This window comes from Cololabis saira, chromosome 3 (assembly GCF_033807715.1).
Source record: "Cololabis saira isolate AMF1-May2022 chromosome 3, fColSai1.1, whole genome shotgun sequence".
NCBI classification, from domain to species: Eukaryota; Metazoa; Chordata; class Actinopteri; order Beloniformes; family Belonidae; genus Cololabis; species Cololabis saira.
The window spans coordinates 38,092,185-38,112,134 of record NC_084589.1 but is presented as its reverse complement, the minus strand read 5'-3'; the positions used below and the strand labels follow the sequence as shown (position 1 = coordinate 38,112,134).

General features: G+C 40.5%; 1 protein-coding gene across 12 annotated transcripts in view; it reads left to right on the top strand.

Moving 5' to 3' along the window:
* The window catches only part of syngap1b (synaptic Ras GTPase activating protein 1b), a 308,706-nt gene that overhangs the window by 223,017 nt on the left and 65,739 nt on the right, over nt 1-19,950 (top strand). For 9 of the 12 annotated variants that reach the window (XR_009781899.1, XM_061717445.1, XM_061717451.1 and 6 more), the window contains 2 exons: nt 5,893-6,371; nt 13,139-13,260. Coding sequence is in view for 11 of the 12 variants with exons in the window: in XM_061717445.1 (XP_061573429.1) it covers nt 5,893-6,371; nt 13,139-13,260 (601 nt within the window). In the remaining variant the exon portion in view is untranslated. The remainder of the gene's footprint in view (nt 1-5,892; nt 6,372-13,138; nt 13,261-19,950) is intronic. The other 3 variants (XM_061717453.1, XM_061717452.1, XM_061717455.1) reach the window with 1 other exon arrangement.

Genomic DNA, 19,950 nt, shown 5'->3' with positions numbered 1-19,950 from the left:
CTATATAACTCTTAGGGCCTGATGTACTAAGATCCTAAATAAAGAGTACTAAATTGCGTGTGCACTGAAAAAGTTTGCACGTGCTGTTGTTGTGTGTTTTGCGGGTGATCAACTAAGAATGCTTGCGCAATTCATCACAGGTGCAAACCGCAGTATTTAAATGAGGTGTTGCGTGTTTGCGCCATGGAGAGTCTGGATGGAAAGCAGGATAGTCGCAAGCGCAAAATGAAATTTGACGAGTTGGAGTTAGAGATATTAGTGGAAGAGGCAAATAAACACATTCATGAACTACAGCAAAGAAATTTAAACATTACCAAAAGAAACGCAATATGGGAGAAAATCTGCGATAGAATAAATGCAGTTGGTAAGACAAAAAGAACGGCAGATGGGGTTAAAAGAAGGTGGCAATATATAAGGCGAAGAACTAAAGAAAAAGTGGCCTTTAATAAAACTTGTGAAACCATTTTTAAAATAGCATGCAGCAGAATAAAGACTCTCTCTCTGCGTATTCTTTGATTTTGGCGATGTCGCCTCCTTGCCACAATAACAGCAGCCATCGGTGCGTAATACTGGGCAGATTAGCACCTTCCTTTCGAACGTATTAAATACAGACGCAATCAATCCCCGCAATAACTTTCAGGCTTGGTAAATCTCATTGCGTGTGGTAAATGAACCTATTTGCATTTTCCCCTCCCAGTATTTAGCGCTTTCTGTATGGGGTACGCCCCATATTGATTATTCATCAGGGCAAAAGTACGAAATGAACAGCGTGTGCTATTTTGCTCATTTGAGAGGCGCAGTCCTCTTTGCACGCTGTTAGTAGATCAGCTTGCACATTGGTTTGCGGGTGATGTCAAGTTTGCACACGTTTTTAGACACGCAAACCTTTAGTAAATCAGGCCCTTAGCGTGAGTTATGCTCCTATGTACAGTAGCAACGATGCTTGTAGCCTACATATAGTACCTGGTGTTTATGCTTGTGCATGTCATCGGTTGTACCGACCTGCAAAGGAGATGTTGTAGGTTATTCTTTGCAGAACTGTAACTTGTATCTACGTCCTACATTTAGTACAAATATGTTCAAAGAACAAACAAAACTTAACTCATGTAAGCTGGAGCTGATATATCTAGTTCAGGGGTCTTCAACGCTGGTCCTCGAGACCCCCTGTCCTGCAGGTTTAGATGTTGCCTTGCATGCACACACATGATTCCAGTTAAAGGTCATCATCACTTCATCATTCAGGTCTTCACAAGTGTGTTAATGACACAGTATTTTGTATCATGGTGTGATTTAAGCAAGGAAACGTCTAAAACATGCAGGACTACCCCAGATCTAGAGCAACAGTCATTTTACTGACATTGTAGGAATCCATTTTCCACCTGGCTTAAAAATGACAAATAAAAAGTAGTAGCAATGTCACCAAGTGGACCAGTCACATTGTTTGGGGTTCGTGTGGATGCAACAGGCAATACATTTAGAGAGAGAGGTGCATATCAGGATATGGTGTAGTTTACAGCATAGATGTTTCCCTGCTTCCACACACCCGATTCTAGTTAATGGACGTCATCAGCTTGTCGTCAAGGTTGCACAACTCTGTTAACGACACAGCCATTTGTATGAGTGTGTGTCGAAGCAGACAAACATCTTAAACCTGCTGCATAGGCGCTCTGGAGGACCAGGGTGTTCTACCCCTGGTGGTGTAGGACCGTCGGTTCACCGTTGCAGCAAAAACCAGGCTTTAATGTGGATTTTGTGTGTTTTCACTTCACACATGTGACGTTAAAAGAAATAAATCATCATCATTTGATGTTAGGTTGAGATGTTGAAGGGGAGGCTAGATAATTCTGCTCTGAGCTGGTTCTGTGATGTAACAGAAGTCTGCAAATCTGAACAGCTCACTAGAATATACATTTCCAGGTTTGTGACAGGAGTAACTTGTCTGAGTCAATCACTTCAGACACTCAAATATATACTATAAAAGGGATATGTTTCGTAATGCACCCCTTTAACTATTTGCATGGACTAAACCAGCTAGATCAGTGTTCTTCAGCGTCCTGCATGCTTTAGGCCACGTTTACACATAGCCGCAATTTGCAAAAATGGATATTTCCCCCTCTACGTTTTGAAAAATACCATTATTTACAAGAAACCGCATGAATACGCTGTTAAGGTGCTATGAGCAGTCAAACCTACAGGGGGCAGTGTAACGAGAAGCATAAAGTCATGCTAGCCACTGCATATGGGAATGTGTGAAAGTGAAATCCTTCTGGCAGGATATTATTAATATGATTGATCAGATATTAGGACAAAAGTTACCAATGGATCCAAGGTTTTTTATTCTGGGTATATACCCAACTATGCCAAAATTACAAAATAAAGAATCTAGACTTGTAGATATGTGTATATTACAAGCTAAACGTATTATTTCACTTAATTGGAAAAATGTTGATTGACCAAGAATTGGAAGGTGGATTAAAGAGATGGCTTTAAACATGACAATGGAAAAGATAACTTACATTATTAGACGGAAGCAACATGTCTTTGATGACATCTGACCTTTTATATGTTTTTTAAGACATGATACTAATGTTGGTAACTTACTTCAGCAGGAGGAGGCTCAGATGGAGTAGAATGTCCATGTGGGGTGATATAATGGCCTGAAAATGTTCTTGAAATACATCAATGTCATAATTGATCTCAGTATTTGTATGCATGTATTTGTATGTATATCTGTATTCGCACGGGCATGCGTATACTGTATATCACATCCAGGGTTCTATTGCTATCAGCTGTACTTATTTAATGGATATCTATGTTTAAGTGTTTCTTAATCAATACTATATCTATTAATGTTTTTCCCTCTTTTGCTCTATTTTTTATTTTAAATATTCTTATTCTAACCCATTTTTCTTATTCTTTCTAGGGTACGAGGGGATAGGAGGGAGAATGGGGAGAAAAAGTTTGCTTTGTTGCCTGTTACAGTGACTTATGTTTGACTTGTTGGAAACTGCAAACAAAAATCTAATAAATACATTTAAAAAAAAAAAAAGTTATGCTAGCCAATTGGAATCCTGGAAAAAACATCAACAAATGACATGTGGCCAAACAAATTGTAAACACAGATGCATACATGATGCTGGTGACGTTTCTGTGGCGTTTCTGAAGACTAAATCTCCGTTTCCCTCTGTTTACAAGCAAACGTGAAGTCGGAGTTTTTGCAAATCTCCACTTTGGCTGGAGTTTTCAGGAATTATCATTTTTGGTGACTTTGAGCTTCGTTTTCATGTAAACATACGTCCAAAATGCATGAAAACACCACCGTTTTTGCTACGTGTATACGAGGCATTAGATGTTGCTTTGCTCCAACACACCTGATTCAGATGAATCGATCACCATCAGCTTGTCATCAAGGTCAATACAAGTCTGGTTTTCTCATTTAAACCACGTGTCTGAGCAGCGCGACATCTACAACAGAGGTGGCCACCGTCAGTCCTGCATGTTTCACATTTAGATCAAACCTGCAGGACGGTGAATCCTGAGGATGGAAGTTACTGATAAGTAATCTCCTTCAGGAGAATCCAACGCAGTGCGTCCTTTTAAGATGTTTGGCTATCAAGTGCTGCCAGAACATCCTCCGTGCACTGTGGTACTATCTTCTACATATCTCTGGACTTCTTCTTGAGTTTGAAAGATAAACTATTCCTCTGAAATATTTGGTATTTTCTAACAAGTTGGTGCCTAATCTGGTTATGATTTGGTGAATCTGTAAACTATTAGATATGGTTCTCATCATTTTTATACTCACAACTCCTATTTTACATTTAGGGTGCAGGTCGTGACGGCAGAATGCCCTCCAGCTTATAACATCAGCCACACCCCTCACTTTAAGGGTCAACGGTTCAAATCCACCCTTTTTTAATGCTTTTAAGTCTTCCCATTTTCAGAAAAGTGACTTTTGTAAGAGAGCAGTCATTTTCCCTCCAGGTGTCGTAAAAGTAATTTTTTCTCTGCGATGCCCTGAGGATGCTTGTGCTGACGTAGACTGCTGATATCTTTCCATCGTCCAAGGCTTTGGTGTCTATGTCATGGGATTAGACTTAAAAGCGCTCACCGAATATTCTGTCTGGTTTGTTTTGAGGTCATCTTTGGTGATAATGCAGTCCTGCATTGTCGACTCTTTCTCCAGTGAACGAGTCTGTTCTTCCAAGGCCTCGTTTAGTACATTAGGCACCGGCTCTCTGATGGACGTCAGCTTACAGTACTTTTCTACCTGTGTGATTCCTCTTCCTCTGCCACAACATCCAGACTGATAACTTCTTTCTCATCTGCTGTCCAGACAGAAGGTGTGTTGCTCTAAAAGTGTAACGCCTACTTTACCGAGGCAGCCGTAGGTGTGTTTGGCAGCAGTGTGACTTTATATGGTTGTATTTATGCCTTCCTCACCTTTGCCCTCTATCTAGCTGTCTTTCATTCCTCCAGGCAGACGGTCAATAACAGATATTTCCTCCGCTGGCTCTGCTTGTGTCTCGCTGTGTACATTTTTCCATCGTGTCCTCGTATGACCCCTCTGATACATGATAAACAAACATCAAAGCGTGCAAAGTAGAGCCGCTCGCTTGGTCCTGGGTTGTGATTTCAGAACAAATGTATTTAAAATGCATAGAAATTTCATCTGGTTAATGGTAAGAGAACGATTACTTTATTCTTTATTAATATTTGTAAGAAATGTATCTATATCAAAAACACAGCGAGTTCTATACAAAAAATGATGTTACAGTTCAGAAAATCATAGCTACAGCACAAGACATGCTCTCAGGGTAAATTTTTGCCAAAAATAAAGACAAACTATGGTAAAAGAACAGTGATGTACAGAGCTATGTCTGCATGGAACCCACTTTCCAAACACTTTAAGCAAACTATTAACATAAAAGAATTCAAATTGTTAGTAAAGAAACATCTCCTGAATAGATATATATAAAACCTATTTAATTATTATTAAATACATAAATAAATAATGTAGATAGTATATGGGTATGTGTACATATATGGGTCAATGACGTGACACCTATATTTTCTGAAAAACAGATTTTTTTTTAATTCAAAAAAGGTTTAAATGGATAAACAAATACCATATATATGACCTACCTGACCCACATATGGACTCACTTGAATTTACAAAAAATACTAGTTATTTGGGATTTTGTTGTTGTTTTAAACCTCAAAATGTCATGTGGTGCGACCGTCCGACCATGACTCTTGTTTTGAAAACTTTTTTGAAATCGCTCTAAATGTATTTAAATCAATCTTCTGCCCTATATGGCATGATTTCCAAAATGTCTTCTAGTGTATAAGATTTATACACATTTATATTTATAGTTCCATCATAATATACAAACAAAGTTTGACTGATGTCCATTTTATGAAATATCATGTGATGCGACCATTAAAATAACCATTTTGTATAACACTGAAAAATTGTAAAAAAAAAAAAGATGTTAAGGAAATTAAATTATTTTAATATGAATCATGGTTGCACCACATTACTTTTTTTAAGGCTAGTGCCAATTCATCTTGACAAAAATCACTTAATTTAAAAGTTTTATATGAATTTATGTGTACACAACATTCTTAATGTTTGAACTACTGCAATAGATATTCTTTTTTTTATTATTTTAAAATTGACCTGTGGAAAATCCTTATTCGTCATTGACCCATATATGTATATGTATGTGTATGTGTGTATATATATAATGTACTGTGTATTATGTGTCGGACCCCAGCAAGAAGAGCTGCAGTTTTGCTGTAGCTAATGGGGATCCAAATAAAACTATAAAACTATAAAGTCTGTCTTTCGCTTGTGCTGTGGAGTAACGGCGTCCTCTCCCCCTGCAGACCATCGCGCCCGGCGGAAGAGCATAGCCACTGGGAAGCAGCCCAGCATGGAGGTCCCTCCCACTGCCCCCCTTCAACCCTTCCGACAATCCGTGAGTAACCCCCCCTGTTCCCGGCCTCGCTCGCTGCCCCCGTCCCTCTCTCTGTCCCTGCTCTCCCCTCCCTCCCCGGGCCCACCGCCTCACACCTGTGGCCGGAGGGCGAGCGGCACCCCGCCTCACCCCTTCCCCCCCTCGCTGGCCCTCCCCCCCCACGCCTTCTGCCCACAGCAGATAAAGGGCGGTGGCGTAAAAGCCCCCGGCACCCCCCCGTTGCCCCGCTCGCTGCCCCTCTCCCCCACCCTGTCCTTGACCCTGCCCCACTCGCCTGCCGCCTCCTCCTCCTCCCCCCCCTTCTTGTTCTGGGGCGGGGAGTGGAGGGCCGCCGGCTCGAGTCCAGTGGCGGGAGGAACGTTCATTGCACCACTGCCCCCCGTTGAGGTATGTGACACAAACATTCCCCCGAGGAGAGATGATGGCGATGTTTACTTTGACTCTCACTACCACAACAACAAAGAAATGTGCTACAGGCGAATAAAACAATATTTTATTGCAAGAAGCAAATTCTGTCTTGGTGTCAAAGTCCACGTTAGTCGGCAGGAGGAGCACCTGTGTCTTTTCCAGACCCTGCACTGCAAAAACTCAGTTATCAGAAAGTAAAAACACCTTGTTTCAATAAAATTAAGATTCTATGTTAGACTATTTTGCTAGTTTTAAGAATTTTTGTGAATACTATTTTTCTTATCCCACTGGCAAAGATATTTTTGCTTAAATAAGACAATTTTGACTAGATTTAGAAATATTAGGCTTATTTCTAGGGTGGCTGTTTTTCCCACGCGCTTTGGTTCCTGTGATCTGAGTTTTGATCTGTTCAGGTGAAGGTTTAGGTTAGGTTTAGGCACCTTTATTAGAGTTTTTATTTGTTTGTTTGTTTGTTTTTTCTTTCTTTTTTTTAACCTGTTCTCCAAACTACTTTACATTTATGACCTCCTAATGCTGTTTCTACTGAAAGAAGCACATAATGTGGTGAAATGTACACACCAGGACCCCGAAAGGTCTTTTAAAGTTGTAACTTATTAATTTAAATAACAAAAAATAGCCTTCTCTCTATAAGTAAGTTGCTGCGGCATTAAAAGATCAGTTTTGTCAACCACTTTGAGACCTTTTTGTCACACGACCTCATCAGATTATTTTATCCAAAATGTAGAACAATCAAACAGAAATGGCATTTTGCTGGAACAGGAACAATAAACTATACTTCTCCTTTAGTCTTTCCTTTTTCCAAATGAGATTAAAAAAATAAAATAAAACGAACAGTTACCTTTTGCATAACATAAAAGTAAAGTTCAATCAGTGCATCGATGATATTACAGGATTAGTACTTACAATGAGCTTGTTTTCCCCCACACAGATTTTAAAAATGATATAAATGAAGTGCAATGTCTGCAACTGAAAATGAACATATGACAAGTTTTTGGCAAAAAATGTCAAATACTTTGACAAGTAATGGATCAAGTGACTGTATCACAGTATCAGCGCTTGCAATGAGCCAGTTTTCTACTGTATATTGTTTAAAAACAGAACACACATTTTATGGAGCCAAGGCCTCTTATCACTGAATTCAAAACAAATAGAAGTTAAGTTCAACTTTGTGCAGATTTGGTGAGAAACATGGTCTATTTGTGAGTCTGAACAGTATTATTCGGTGCGATAAGCCTTTAAGCACTGCATATCTTTTCAGATCACAGCTGCAGGTGTGTTACCTCCACTCTGAATTCATGTTCAATGTTCAGCTCCAAGCTGTTCGTTGTTTTTCAGAGAAGGAACTCATGTTTTCCCAAAATGAGTTTGGGCTGCACAATCTCAAAACATCCGTGTGAAAGTAGGGAAAAAGCAGATAAATCTGACCAGTCACGGCTCAAAGTGCATCACTGGATTGCAGTTTAAAAGTTTAAAAGTTACCAGCAAACATTTAAGCACAAACATAAGCAGGAAAAGGAAATCTGTGAAAAGAATATACTGTGACAGACAAAAGAAAGATGATAAAATCTGGAATTAACCTTTAAGTTTAGTTGTTATTTTCATTAAAACATACCAAATAAATTAAATTACTTATGTGATGTAAGAGCCAAACAAATTATGATGAAATGAACAACTCAGTAAAGTTCATGTCTGACAGGAAAGATTTGTCTTGTAATGACATGAAAGTCACCAGATCCCCGGTTTGATGGAGGAGAAGTGCACCAGCGCAGCTGATAAATGTCCTTTTAAGGAGTAAATGGGCTAAAATACGGAAAATATGTGGTTTGATCCTCAAACATCAGCCAGGATGGGGAGTATTAAAATGTGCAGCCCTGGTTTCTTCAGGGATCATTGTCTCGTTTCCGTAGCTACAACATCAGTGGCAGAGAGGGGAGGGAGCGATTTGGGTCTTATTAAGTTTTCTCCGGTGGTCTAAGTCGCTCGTAATTTTCTTTTAGGTTTTTGATAGTGTATTAAAATAGCAGAACCTGTTTTGTTTATCCAACACCGTTTCATTCAGCTTTTGTGGAGTGGAACATTTCCACACAGAGGCCCGATAATCAAGCAGGGGCAGCGCACACCTCACCTCTTCGCCCCTACTCGGCACGGTGGTGGATGTTATTTCCCATCTTTGTTTCTTTAGGATTTCTCCGGGATTAGCAAACGCCCATAGCGTAAACGTGAGATGCTCATGAAAACAGCCACCTGCAGCTGAGAAGATGAAACACCGGAAATAAGCCGAAGTGTTGTTTCACTCGGGAGTAACGTACCACATCTGGGCAGGTGGTTACTGTTCATTTCCCTGGAGATCCCCACAATCCCCGCACTCATCTGTGCATATGTTGAAGATAAAGCCTGGAAATCCTGCCAGCTGTGAGGTGGAACTACCTGTGGAGCCTTTTCATCCCTGACTTTAGTCTTGAAGGCACTGTCTTCCTTCTTCAGTCTGGCTGTTTCTCCACAATTGTGGCTATTGTGACTCTTTGTACTACATCTAAAGATGAGGGGAGATCAGGACACGGGCGAAACGGCTCCGATCTGGAACTATATATATCGATATCCACTTGTCGAGTTAAAACCATAAAACCTTGAAAGTCTTGAAACCCTCGGAGTAGAGGAATATAAAAGAGCTTGACATGCTGAGCCGAGGTGCTGCAATAAAAAGGGTTCATTGATGAAAACGGCCGCCGTGAGCATCTTTTTCTTTTTCCAGCTCAGACGGAGAACCTGAGAGGAAAATTGAAGTCGTCGCAACTGGACCGAGCGTGCAAACATGATCACTAGGGCTATAATTGTTATCGCTCTTTATTGAGATTCATGCTCTCCTCTCTTTCTTTGTGTGGAAGGCTTTTACTTTCGGAGAGCTAAAATGTCAGACAGAGCGGCTAATCAAATCAGATTTAGTCACGCAGACTATTAGCCGGGAAGCAGCGGTTAGAGCCGAGCCTTTAGTCACATCCCCAAGGCCTTCATGACACAAGACGAGGGCTTGTGTCCTGCAGCCGCTCTCCAACCGCTCAATGCTGCAACACAACCGGTGTATCAATAGGGCTGGGTATTGATTCAAATGTCAAGAATCGATTTGATTCCGATTCTTAGGATTCAGAATCGATTATCACGCTTTGATTCGATTCCGATTTAAGGTTAGTGTTTAAAAATGTTTTTTGAGCTGTTGCATTATATTAATACTAGTATTATATTGAGATTCAACATCAAGTATTGAGAGCTAATGATGCTGTAAGGACCAATCACCTCCCAGAATGCTGATAGAACTGCTTTCAGAAACATCACATGGGGCAGAATTACCAAACAGATCCAGGACAGCAAATGTATGAAATCGGTTTTATTTTTTTCCCATTTTTGAGAATTTGGTTTTTAGCATTTTTTGCAAATGTAACCCCAAGACAGTATATAAAGCAAAGAAATATAGACAATTTATGAAATTATAACTGAAACCTTTAATGTTTCCATACCTTTAAACATATTTAAAGGCAAAAACATGGCACAAGTTATTCCAACAAAACATTCATTTTTAGGGCATAAACAAAAAAATACCAAAAGTTGTAATGTAAGGATGAAAAAAATAATCGATCTTTGGATATATGAATCGATTTTTAGGAATTAATATGAGAATGGATTTAGAATCGGAAAATCTATTTATTTTTTAAACACAGGTCTATTTATTAATGAGAAGCTCTGCGATCCGTCACCCAAAACCTGGAGAAAAACTAAAACTAATTTCATGTAGATTTTGAAATATTTGCATTTTTCAAGGTGAAAACTGATTCATAAATGTGGTGTTCAGGGGTTACAAAGCCTAATCCATGAATATTTCTCTTTTTAAATACACCTAAGTTAGAAAATGTTTTTTTTACAGTGGCAAAAAAAGGTATATGAACCAGTTTTAGTTTAATAATTTGCTCCAAGATGTGACCCGATCTTCATCAAAGTCACGATATCACTGCGTTTTCACGCCCGATAACGTTGTGAATTCCCGTGTTTATTGAACACAGCCATCAAATATTTACAGCTCAGCTGGAACAAGCGAGTGAACCTGTAGACTTCTGAGTTTTGCTCACAGGAGCTTCGGCTGAGGCCCGACCGTGACTGGCACACAGAAAAGCCCAGTTGTTCCCAAACAAGCTGGCTTTCGTCTTTCAGCACCCTCACAAAACACGCTCCCAGCAGCGCTGCGGATTGCCAAGGTGCTCTCCGGGAAACTTCAGACACCCAGACGTGTTTTTTTGTAGCGCAGCAGCTTCCTCGGCTGCGTCCGCCCAGGAGCGCTCTACCTGCTCAATGATTTATGACCAGAGACGCCAGTACCAGTGTCTTCAAGTGTTTAGCTCTTACTTCTCCAGTCTTTTGCTGTCAATCTCACTGAGGATTCTGGGTTTGGGGGAGGGAGGGCTGTCTCTGCAAGCTGGTCCTGGATGGATGGATGGATGGAGGGATGGAGGGATGTTCTTACTAGGGTTGCCAACTCCCTGAAAAATAAATAAGGGACACCTCATCTGCAGGGCCGGCCAACCCGATTGTCTTCACCCTTCCTGGCGTGGTGTTTTTTTTAGTCCCTTTTTTTGTTAGTGAACGATTTTTTTTAACAATTTGACTCGAACCTGAATTGAATTAGATGCATATTTTTGAATGCCATGAACACATGGAAAACAAATTATTATCCAGCAATTCACTTTAATACAAAATAACAAAATTAACTGAATAAAATAAGTATCTTTCTTAAACAAAAACCTGTCCTGCTTAACTTAAAATTGTATAAATCAATATAAAACAATAGAAAGAAACAGAACATCCATTCTGTAATAGTGCACATTTTTAGTGCAAAACAAAAGTGCAAACAGAAAGTCTGTGGAAAACTTGTAAACATATTTGTGCCTCAAAGGCCATGACTGTAGGCTACAGTTGTAGTAAAACATAAAAAAATTAAAGCTGTAAGCAGCGATGAACGGGCCCTCGCACCCTTGTGCACGTTCAGGCTGCAGTGGAAGCTTGTATGACTTGTATGAAGATTCTTCAGGGCTGGACATTTAGCAGATGACACCAGCAACAACTCTCTATATCAAACCATTCAAAAGTTATGGCAGAAAGTAGGAACTATCAGATATCGACCGATCAGAAGAAGGGGCGAGGCTAATTTGCAGCAATTATGTAAAAATAACTTATAAATAATAATAATAATAATAATGATTGGATTTATATAGCGCCCTTCTAGGCACGCAGAGCGCTTTACAGAAATCATTATTCATTCATACACATTCTCTCCGGTGGTGGTAAGCTACATTTGTAGCCACAGCTGCCCTGGGGCAGACTGACAGAAGCGTGGCTGCCATATCGCGCCTAACGGCCCCTCCGACCACCACCAACATTCATACACATTCAAACACATTCACACGAGGCAAGGTGGGTAAGGTGTCTTGCCCAAGGACACTACGACAGCAAACTGGGATAGAGCGGGATTCGAACCGCCGACCTTCCGATCATTGGACGACCCGCTCTACCACCTGAGCTACTGCCGCCCTTATGAACTCAACAGCTCAATGCCATTTTCCATTGGCATTTTATGACCATTTTTTGACTCTCACAGTAATACGGGACAAAGTGCTTCCCTTTTCAGCTCAATATGGGACGCGCACTTTAGTTTATAAATACAGGACGATTCCGTTTTTCAAGGGACGGTTTGCAACCCTGGTTCTTTCTGATTCACAACACAAAGGCCACATCGAGCAACTTTTGGAAACATAAAAAAGAGAAGGTGCCCTGTGTGATTTTGCCTTTTTAATCTCTGTTTTTAATCGTGAAACTGTTTAATCTGGAGATTTGAATGTGTTACCCACTACTGAAGGTGTCTCCTCACCAGTGAAGGCACCGCTGTGACGTGTAACAGCAACAGCATTAGCTATTCTTCCTGTGGTCCGACATACACACAACACACAAATTAACACTTAATACATAACAGACATACAGTACATTCGAATTCAGAATCAGAATCAGAATCAGACTTTTATTATTATTTAATTATACATGACAAACAAAACAATAATAGACACAACTCCCTTAGTCACAAACAACACAGAGAATAACTAAATCACCATCATTCTCAGACATAAATACACTGAAATGAAATCAAATAAAACACCTTCATAAACGACACCTGCCTGAAATGACCTTATCTTAAAACCACCTACACCTTTATTGTGATAGGGTTTACACTACTTGTGATTCTATTCAAACTCCATTCTAATCCTTTCCAAATGTCACCATCATAATTTGTTAAATTTTAACAGATATTTATACGTGTGATGTGATGATGATGTGCTGGTTCATGTCAGACTGGTGCTGGACGGTACGGCCCACCACTGCCCACCGCAGGATCGGTCCCGGCACTGCAGGCCCCAGTGGATTTGTGCAAGACTATGATGACGATGAGTAACAAATGTACCATGTGCTCTCCCCATCACACACCATGTCTTTTTTTTTTTTATTTTTATCTGTTTTCATTTGATTTTGGTGTCCCTCGAACGCATCGGATCCGATCCGATTCTCCCATCATCATCATCCCAAACCACACCTGACTCCCCGGCCTTCTCCTCTCCATTCAATCACTGTTCGTTTAACGACCCCCCCATCCTCCCTCCATCCATTCGTTTCCCCCCTCCGCCACGCTCCAGAGTTTCCTCAGTAGAAGGTTGAAGGGCTCAATCAAGAGGGCCAAGAGTCAGCCCAAACTGGACCGAACCAGCAGTTTCCGCCAAATGATCCTCCCCCGCTTCCGCAGTGCCGACCAAGACAGGTGAGTGTTTCCCGTGTGGCTGGTTTCATGTGAGGGGGGGGGGTTCCTGGGTGTGTTTGGCCTCTGCGGAGTGACAGTCATGTCCATGTGTGGAACCATATCTGTGTACTTTTAAAATGTAGATCTGTCTTTTTTTTTTTTTGTAATTCAAAGTTTTTATTATTTTTTCATTATTGCAACATACAAAACGAACATCAAATACAACAGACAACATGGATGTCAAAAATAGCAATAATAGTAAAAAATAAATAAATAAAATTTGAATTTGAATTGAAATGTTTATTTCGAACATGAAACACTAGTGTACAAAAACAAAATACAAAACAAAACAATAATAATCAATAAATACAAAAATAAATGTAAATGTAAATAAGAAAACTAAAATAAATAAATAAAAACATGCATCCATCATAATTAACATGCTCGAAAAGGAGTAGGAAGAAGTAAAAACGTATTAAATCCTACCCCCTAAACTATATTTCATTATGATCAGAATTAATTTAATTTCTATATAAAAAACAAAAGATATACATATACAGTATATATATATATATATATATATATATATATATATATATATATATATATATATATATATATATATATATATATATATATATATATATATATATAGCAATTTTAACTCTCCAATTAGCAAAATACTGGATACCTTCCCCTGCCTCATCATCATCATTTGGCTTGCCTCGACGCAGGGCCCCACGGCTGCTTGAGACCCGGTCGGATCGGTGATTTTTGTAACAAATTTATCAAACGAGCCTGTCAGAGAGGCATTAAACTCTTCCATTTTCTTTAGTTTTTTTCTTTTTTCATCCCCTGATGGAAATTTCCTGAATCTGTCTCGTTCTCTCGACCATGTACTTTGTACTTTTACCATGTACTTTTTGGATATGACATACACACATATATACATATACACATACATACACAAATAAATAAAATAAATATGAAAAATCTGAAAATAAATGAACAAAAATTAAGACAGGCAGGTAAGTAAATAGGCAAAGACAGGCAAATTAACACATCTGTCTACCAAAAGTATTCAATTTTTCTTTTATCATATCATTTTCACAATTTAATCTCCCAGCATCTTCTCACACGCCACTGTCTCCATCGTCTGTGTTTTCCACATACTCTGTGCGGGAACTTGGGGTTCCCTCCAACACCTCAGAATAGTCCGTGCACATGTTATTAGGCCAGTTTTTAATATTGTAAAACTATATTTGTTCAACAGAGGTACCACAGTTCTGTCTCCAAGGAGACATAGTCATGGGGATCTGGGAAGTTCACAATTTAATGATTTGCTCATATTATCTATAACTTTTTCCCATAAGGGGAGGATCTTAGAACATTCTCATAATGCATGTATAAATGTGCCACTTTTCTACCCCACACTTCCAGCATAGATCTGTCTATTTTTAATTTAACCAACCGCGAGGTTGTCTCACAGCTCAAACTGAAGATTCAAGTTTTATTAGATACATTTTATCTCTGGGATTTTTTTATTTTTTTTTGTCCCATAAATATAGAGAAAGGAGCAGTTATTACTCACGATGGCACATCATGGCAGAATTTACCTTCTTAAAGGCTGGAATCAGATCAGGGCACCCCGCGATGATAATTGCTGGCCCGATCAGGTTGTCGGCCACAGCACACGCTGGGAGGGCTGCGTTCTCACTTGAGTATTATCATCCATCATGGCTGCAACTAAAGTTTGCTGCCGGTTGTGTGAGTGGAGGCCACATCCACTTTTGTTGAATAAAAGGTTTCAGCGGTCGAACGGTCTATAATCGTACTCTGATTGCCCCTAAAGTTGTAAGTTGTGCAGCAGATTGCAGCAGATTGAACGTCTGGTATTGTCCTGCTGAAATATCGACACGCCTTTTCTCCATTCTCTTCATCAATGGTGCTTTCACATGCAAGCACACTTGTCAAGTCTCCCGTTTTGGCCGGGAGTTACCGTATTTTACCCCTCTTTCCCGCTGTCCTCCCGTATTAGTATTTTCCCGTAAATTTCCCATTTTATAGTATAATGATTTTAAACTGCAAACTGAATTGTCACTAGCCTGGCAGGAATTGCAACCTGCTGTATCCTGGGCGGGAGAGATGGATGGATGTAACCAGAGAGGTTACAGGCATTTCTGCCCAAAAAGCGAACACTTCATGTAAATATCTCTAAAAATGGGAAACCGAATTTACTTTCCTAAAGAGGAGCAGGATGGGGAACAGTTATGCGTTATTAAAGATGAGTTACTGTGATTTTAGTCTCTCATGGGGGGAGGACTGATGTCCGTCAGCAGCGCCAGCGCAGCACCAGAGAGCCACATGAGTGAAAATTACAAATAAAAAGAAAATGTAAATGTTTCACTTGAAGACTATCAACGTGTATATAAACTGAAAATATTTAAAATAAATAAATGTGCTTTAATTCCCCTTTGTGTTTTCATTTAGGCTCTATTATAGGAATTACAAACATAGGAATGTCCACACTATTTCAGTGTCAACAAAGGTCGGCCTATCAGATTCTGAGCACATAATTGTAGTTTGTAAGTGGTTGACAGGTAGTTATTTTAGATTTCGGTTATATCTGTCTTAAAATGTAAAATAACTGGACCTCGGTTGGGCTGGTGGGACAGCGTGGAAGATTTCACGTATTTTTAAATCCAAAACTTGACAGGTATGCATGCAATTGATCTCTACCACCAGCACCGAAGCCTCTCCAGACCGTCAGAGAAGCTGCTCAATTTTCCGTCTCTGAACATCTGAGGTTCGGCACAGGGAGCTCGCTTGATTGAGATTGTTGTGCAATACAGTTCCAGATCAGATTTCTGGATGTGTGGAACGGTTCTTCTGAGGTCGTCTGGTTCTGATCCATATGTCCTGATAACCGACGCCGGTTCTAATATCAAAGGGGGGGTTGTTGTTGGTTGGTGTTGTCAGATCAGATATATCAAATGAAAGTGAAAGGACTGAAAAGAACCAAAATCAACATCTTCATCTCCACCATCCAGCCATTCAAAGAAGTGATGAGCCACAACTGTTTTTGAGATACACTTGTGAAAAATATGACTTAAGGCCCTGGCACACCAAGCCGACTGTCGGCCGTCGGGCCGTCGGTGAGCAACGGTGCGCGTCTGTCGGCCTAGTTGCCCCGGTGTGTCCCGCACGTCGCCACAGGTCGGCCGCCCATCGGCAGCTTTTCAGCCGATTCGACATGTCGAATCGGCGTCGGCCGTCGGTCAAACAGCTCACTCTGTGATTGGCTGTTCAGGTAGCGAAGAAACGGAAGTGACGAAGAAGAAGGAAGAAAGCAAAGCTAAGAAAGCAAAGCTCTTTCCTTCTTCCACAAGCTGAAGGCCGAGGGCTGACAACGCCAGTGCCAATTCTTTATTCTTACGCATTGTGGTAGCGAGAGTGGTGTGGAAATGTGGTGTGAATATGAAGCCTATTTGTTTTGTTTACGGCTTCCCAGAGCTTCCGGTTATCCCTTGTTTTTGAGTGAATACAGACTACCGCTGCCTGCTGGTATGGAGGGGAATTACCTCTCACGCATGCGCAGAACGTACGTGCTAGTTGCCGTTGGGTGTCGTCTTTGCGGTGTGTACAAGTGCTTCTTTTTGAGCCCGACCCAGCCCGACACAGGCGACGCGAGGCGACACAGCAGTCGGCCGACAGTGGGCGATGTCGGGTTGGTGTGTCCTCGGCTTTAGACCTGTAATTTAGGAGGGGGACAGTTTCCAAAATAAAGTCACGTTGGTCTTTTTTCATTTAAATTAGTTACAAATGAATCATTTTTGTCAGGGGTTAGATAGCGTTGCCCGTTTCATCCCTTCATCTATCTCTTTCTATCATTCTGTCTCTTTCTTGTCGATGATTTCTTCCTCTGTTTCACACTTCCATGCCCCTGTGCAGAGTCAGACCTGAAGCTTGCAGCATCACCACGGCTCCTCTGCCATGGTGATGTGGGGGGGAGAAAAAAAACAAAAAAACATTCCCCTCTCTCACCATGGCAACCAGCAGACAGCCATATGGTGGCTGTACAGACCATAATGAGTCAGTGGGAGATGTGCTTAATTATACCTCTTCTGCATCTTGTGCAGAGTTGAAGCAGCAGCAGCAGCACAGGAAGTGGGTGATGGAAAAACTCTTCGCAGATGATTTCTGTTCACACAGAAGACGAGATAATTAAGTAATTAGATAAATAAATGATACCTTTTTTTTCTTTTTTAATTCAACCAATCCATATGAAGAGCATAATTAGAAAAGGACTCGCCCAATATTTGGCTTGGGTTTGATAAAAAAGAACCTCACTTCATATCCTACAGTACTTCGATGAATCAATAGATCTCTTTATGATGACAGATTCATCAATAAACATCTGCTGCACATCAACACATTTGAAAACCTGATACTAAGTGATTTTCAGTTACAGTTACAGTTTCAGTTAATTCACCCATCGCGCCGCTGGTCAGCTCCCGCCAGGACAGATACCCAACGTGACGTTCATCTGTATCTAAAAGTGCGCTCTCCGGAGCGGCTGTAAAACCTTTTCCCAGACAGGTTCCTGCTGCATGATTTATTCATTTGGGAAAGTTGTGGATGTCTATTATTCCCTTTAGGATCGAGGAGACAAAAAGGGATTGAGAGCCTTGTGAAGTCAAGGTTGTTTGCCAAGGTCCTCGTCGCTGACGTCCCTTTTAACGAATCCTGGTCCACTGTCAAGGACGCCGGCGAACATCTGCAGCTTTGTTCATTTGTATTCCACATTTGTACTTTTATTTATTCAGCGTTTAGTGTTTATTCCAGAAAGGGATTCACATGTAAGCTTCGATGTGCTTCTGAGCTCCCAGGCAGGATGGAAACCCACAGTAATAATCATCTGTGCATCATTTATACCTGCTTTTTCCTGTCCAGGGTCCCCAGGATCTGCTGGAGTCTATCCCACGGCAGCACTGATCATTTTTACACTTAATTCTTCACTGATCACATTTAACAGAAAAGAAGTAAAAAAAATATGTGCAATCAGCCACAGCACGAAACAACAGCTTGGTTTGTTCCTTAGTCCTTTATTCAAGCAGCCTTTTCTTTTAACCGTAATTAAACGGTCGTTCTTGGCTATATGCAGGTCCTGTTTACAATACATGTCAGTTTATCAGAGCAAACCAGCTGACAAGTAAAAGAGAATTCAGAAAGACCTTTCTCGCCGGCGTCCAGGGATTTCCCCCCTGTCTACAGAACCCATCCAGGTTATTTATGGGAATAAATCAGGTCCTCGTAGAGTCCAAAACATCCCTGAACCTCCTGGCCTCAAGAGCGGCCTTTTATTCATAGGGCATATATTTAAACTTGGTATGTACTGAATTAAAGTAAATTGAATTTAATGATACTTTATCAATACCCTAAAGAGGATTGTATTCCTGTGGTTTAGAAATAAGAAAATGCGATGATCCCACCCCTTTTTAGGTCAAAACAACCCCCTGAACGTTATTGGGGGTAAATACAGCTTTTGAAGTGATTGCTGATGTAAGTGTGTTAAATAAGTTGTTGCTCTGTGGCTCTTTGTCGCACTTCCATGTTTCACATCATCTGACAAAGATTAATATGACACAAAAATAATATGGGTAAATTGAAATAGAGTTGTTAAATGATCGTTTCATGTACGGGTTAGGTTTAGGGTCTTAGTGACTTGATGTTACGACACATCAATGCCAGCGTTACACAGAGACACCCTCAGATGTCGGGGCGTCCATTCAGTGCTTGCATCTAAAAAGATAAGTGATCCTGTGATCCTGATGTCTCGAAGTATTTTATTGAACTTCCAGGTAAAGTAGTTCAGATCTTCCTTTCAACAAAGCATCTCGTTTGTCTACTGCTGCTTTTAAAGTCAGAACCAATTACTTTTGGACTGAACGGAGATGAAGCGGTGACCATAAACGCATGTTCCCGGGATGCAGAGTCTCCTGTTGACATCCTCTCTGAAGTGATAAATCTCTTTTTACTGTCCTCTGAGGAACTTTAGAAAAACTTGAATGAGGTTTTTTCTTTTTCTTTTTTTTTTCCTCATGGAAAACATGTTTTTCCTCAAAACATGGACGAGAGCCCACAAACGGCGGTTCAGTTTCAGGGTGCAGAGACCCTCCTTCACAGTGACGCCATCTGTTGGTCAACACTGCAAACCCGACGTACATTCCTACAGCCATGTCTTGGTGAAACATGCATTACTCAGTTTTGCAAAGTCCTAAACTGTCTCCATCCTCCCAGAGTCTAAAACATGTATGTCAGGCTGATTGATGGCTCTGAATTGCCCGCGACTGCATAAGCGTGCATGAGTTATTTGTCTATATGTGTGGCCCTGTGACTGGCAACCTGTCATGGATGTATTCCTGCCTTTTGACTGTAATGAGCTGGGATGGATCCAGCAGACCCCCGGGACCCTGTGGATGGATGGATGGATAAATGGATGGATAAGTCACTATTCTAGGATTTCCTTTTGAACGTTAAACACTTTCACGTTGTACATTGAATACATTTCACCTTAAAAGACAAAATATAGACATATGAGAAATCTGAGAAAAAATAAGGATATCAGAAATCAGAAATCGTTTTATTCGCCAAACGTACAATGTACACAGGAATTTGACCTGGTAAAAATTAATTATACAAAGGAGTCAA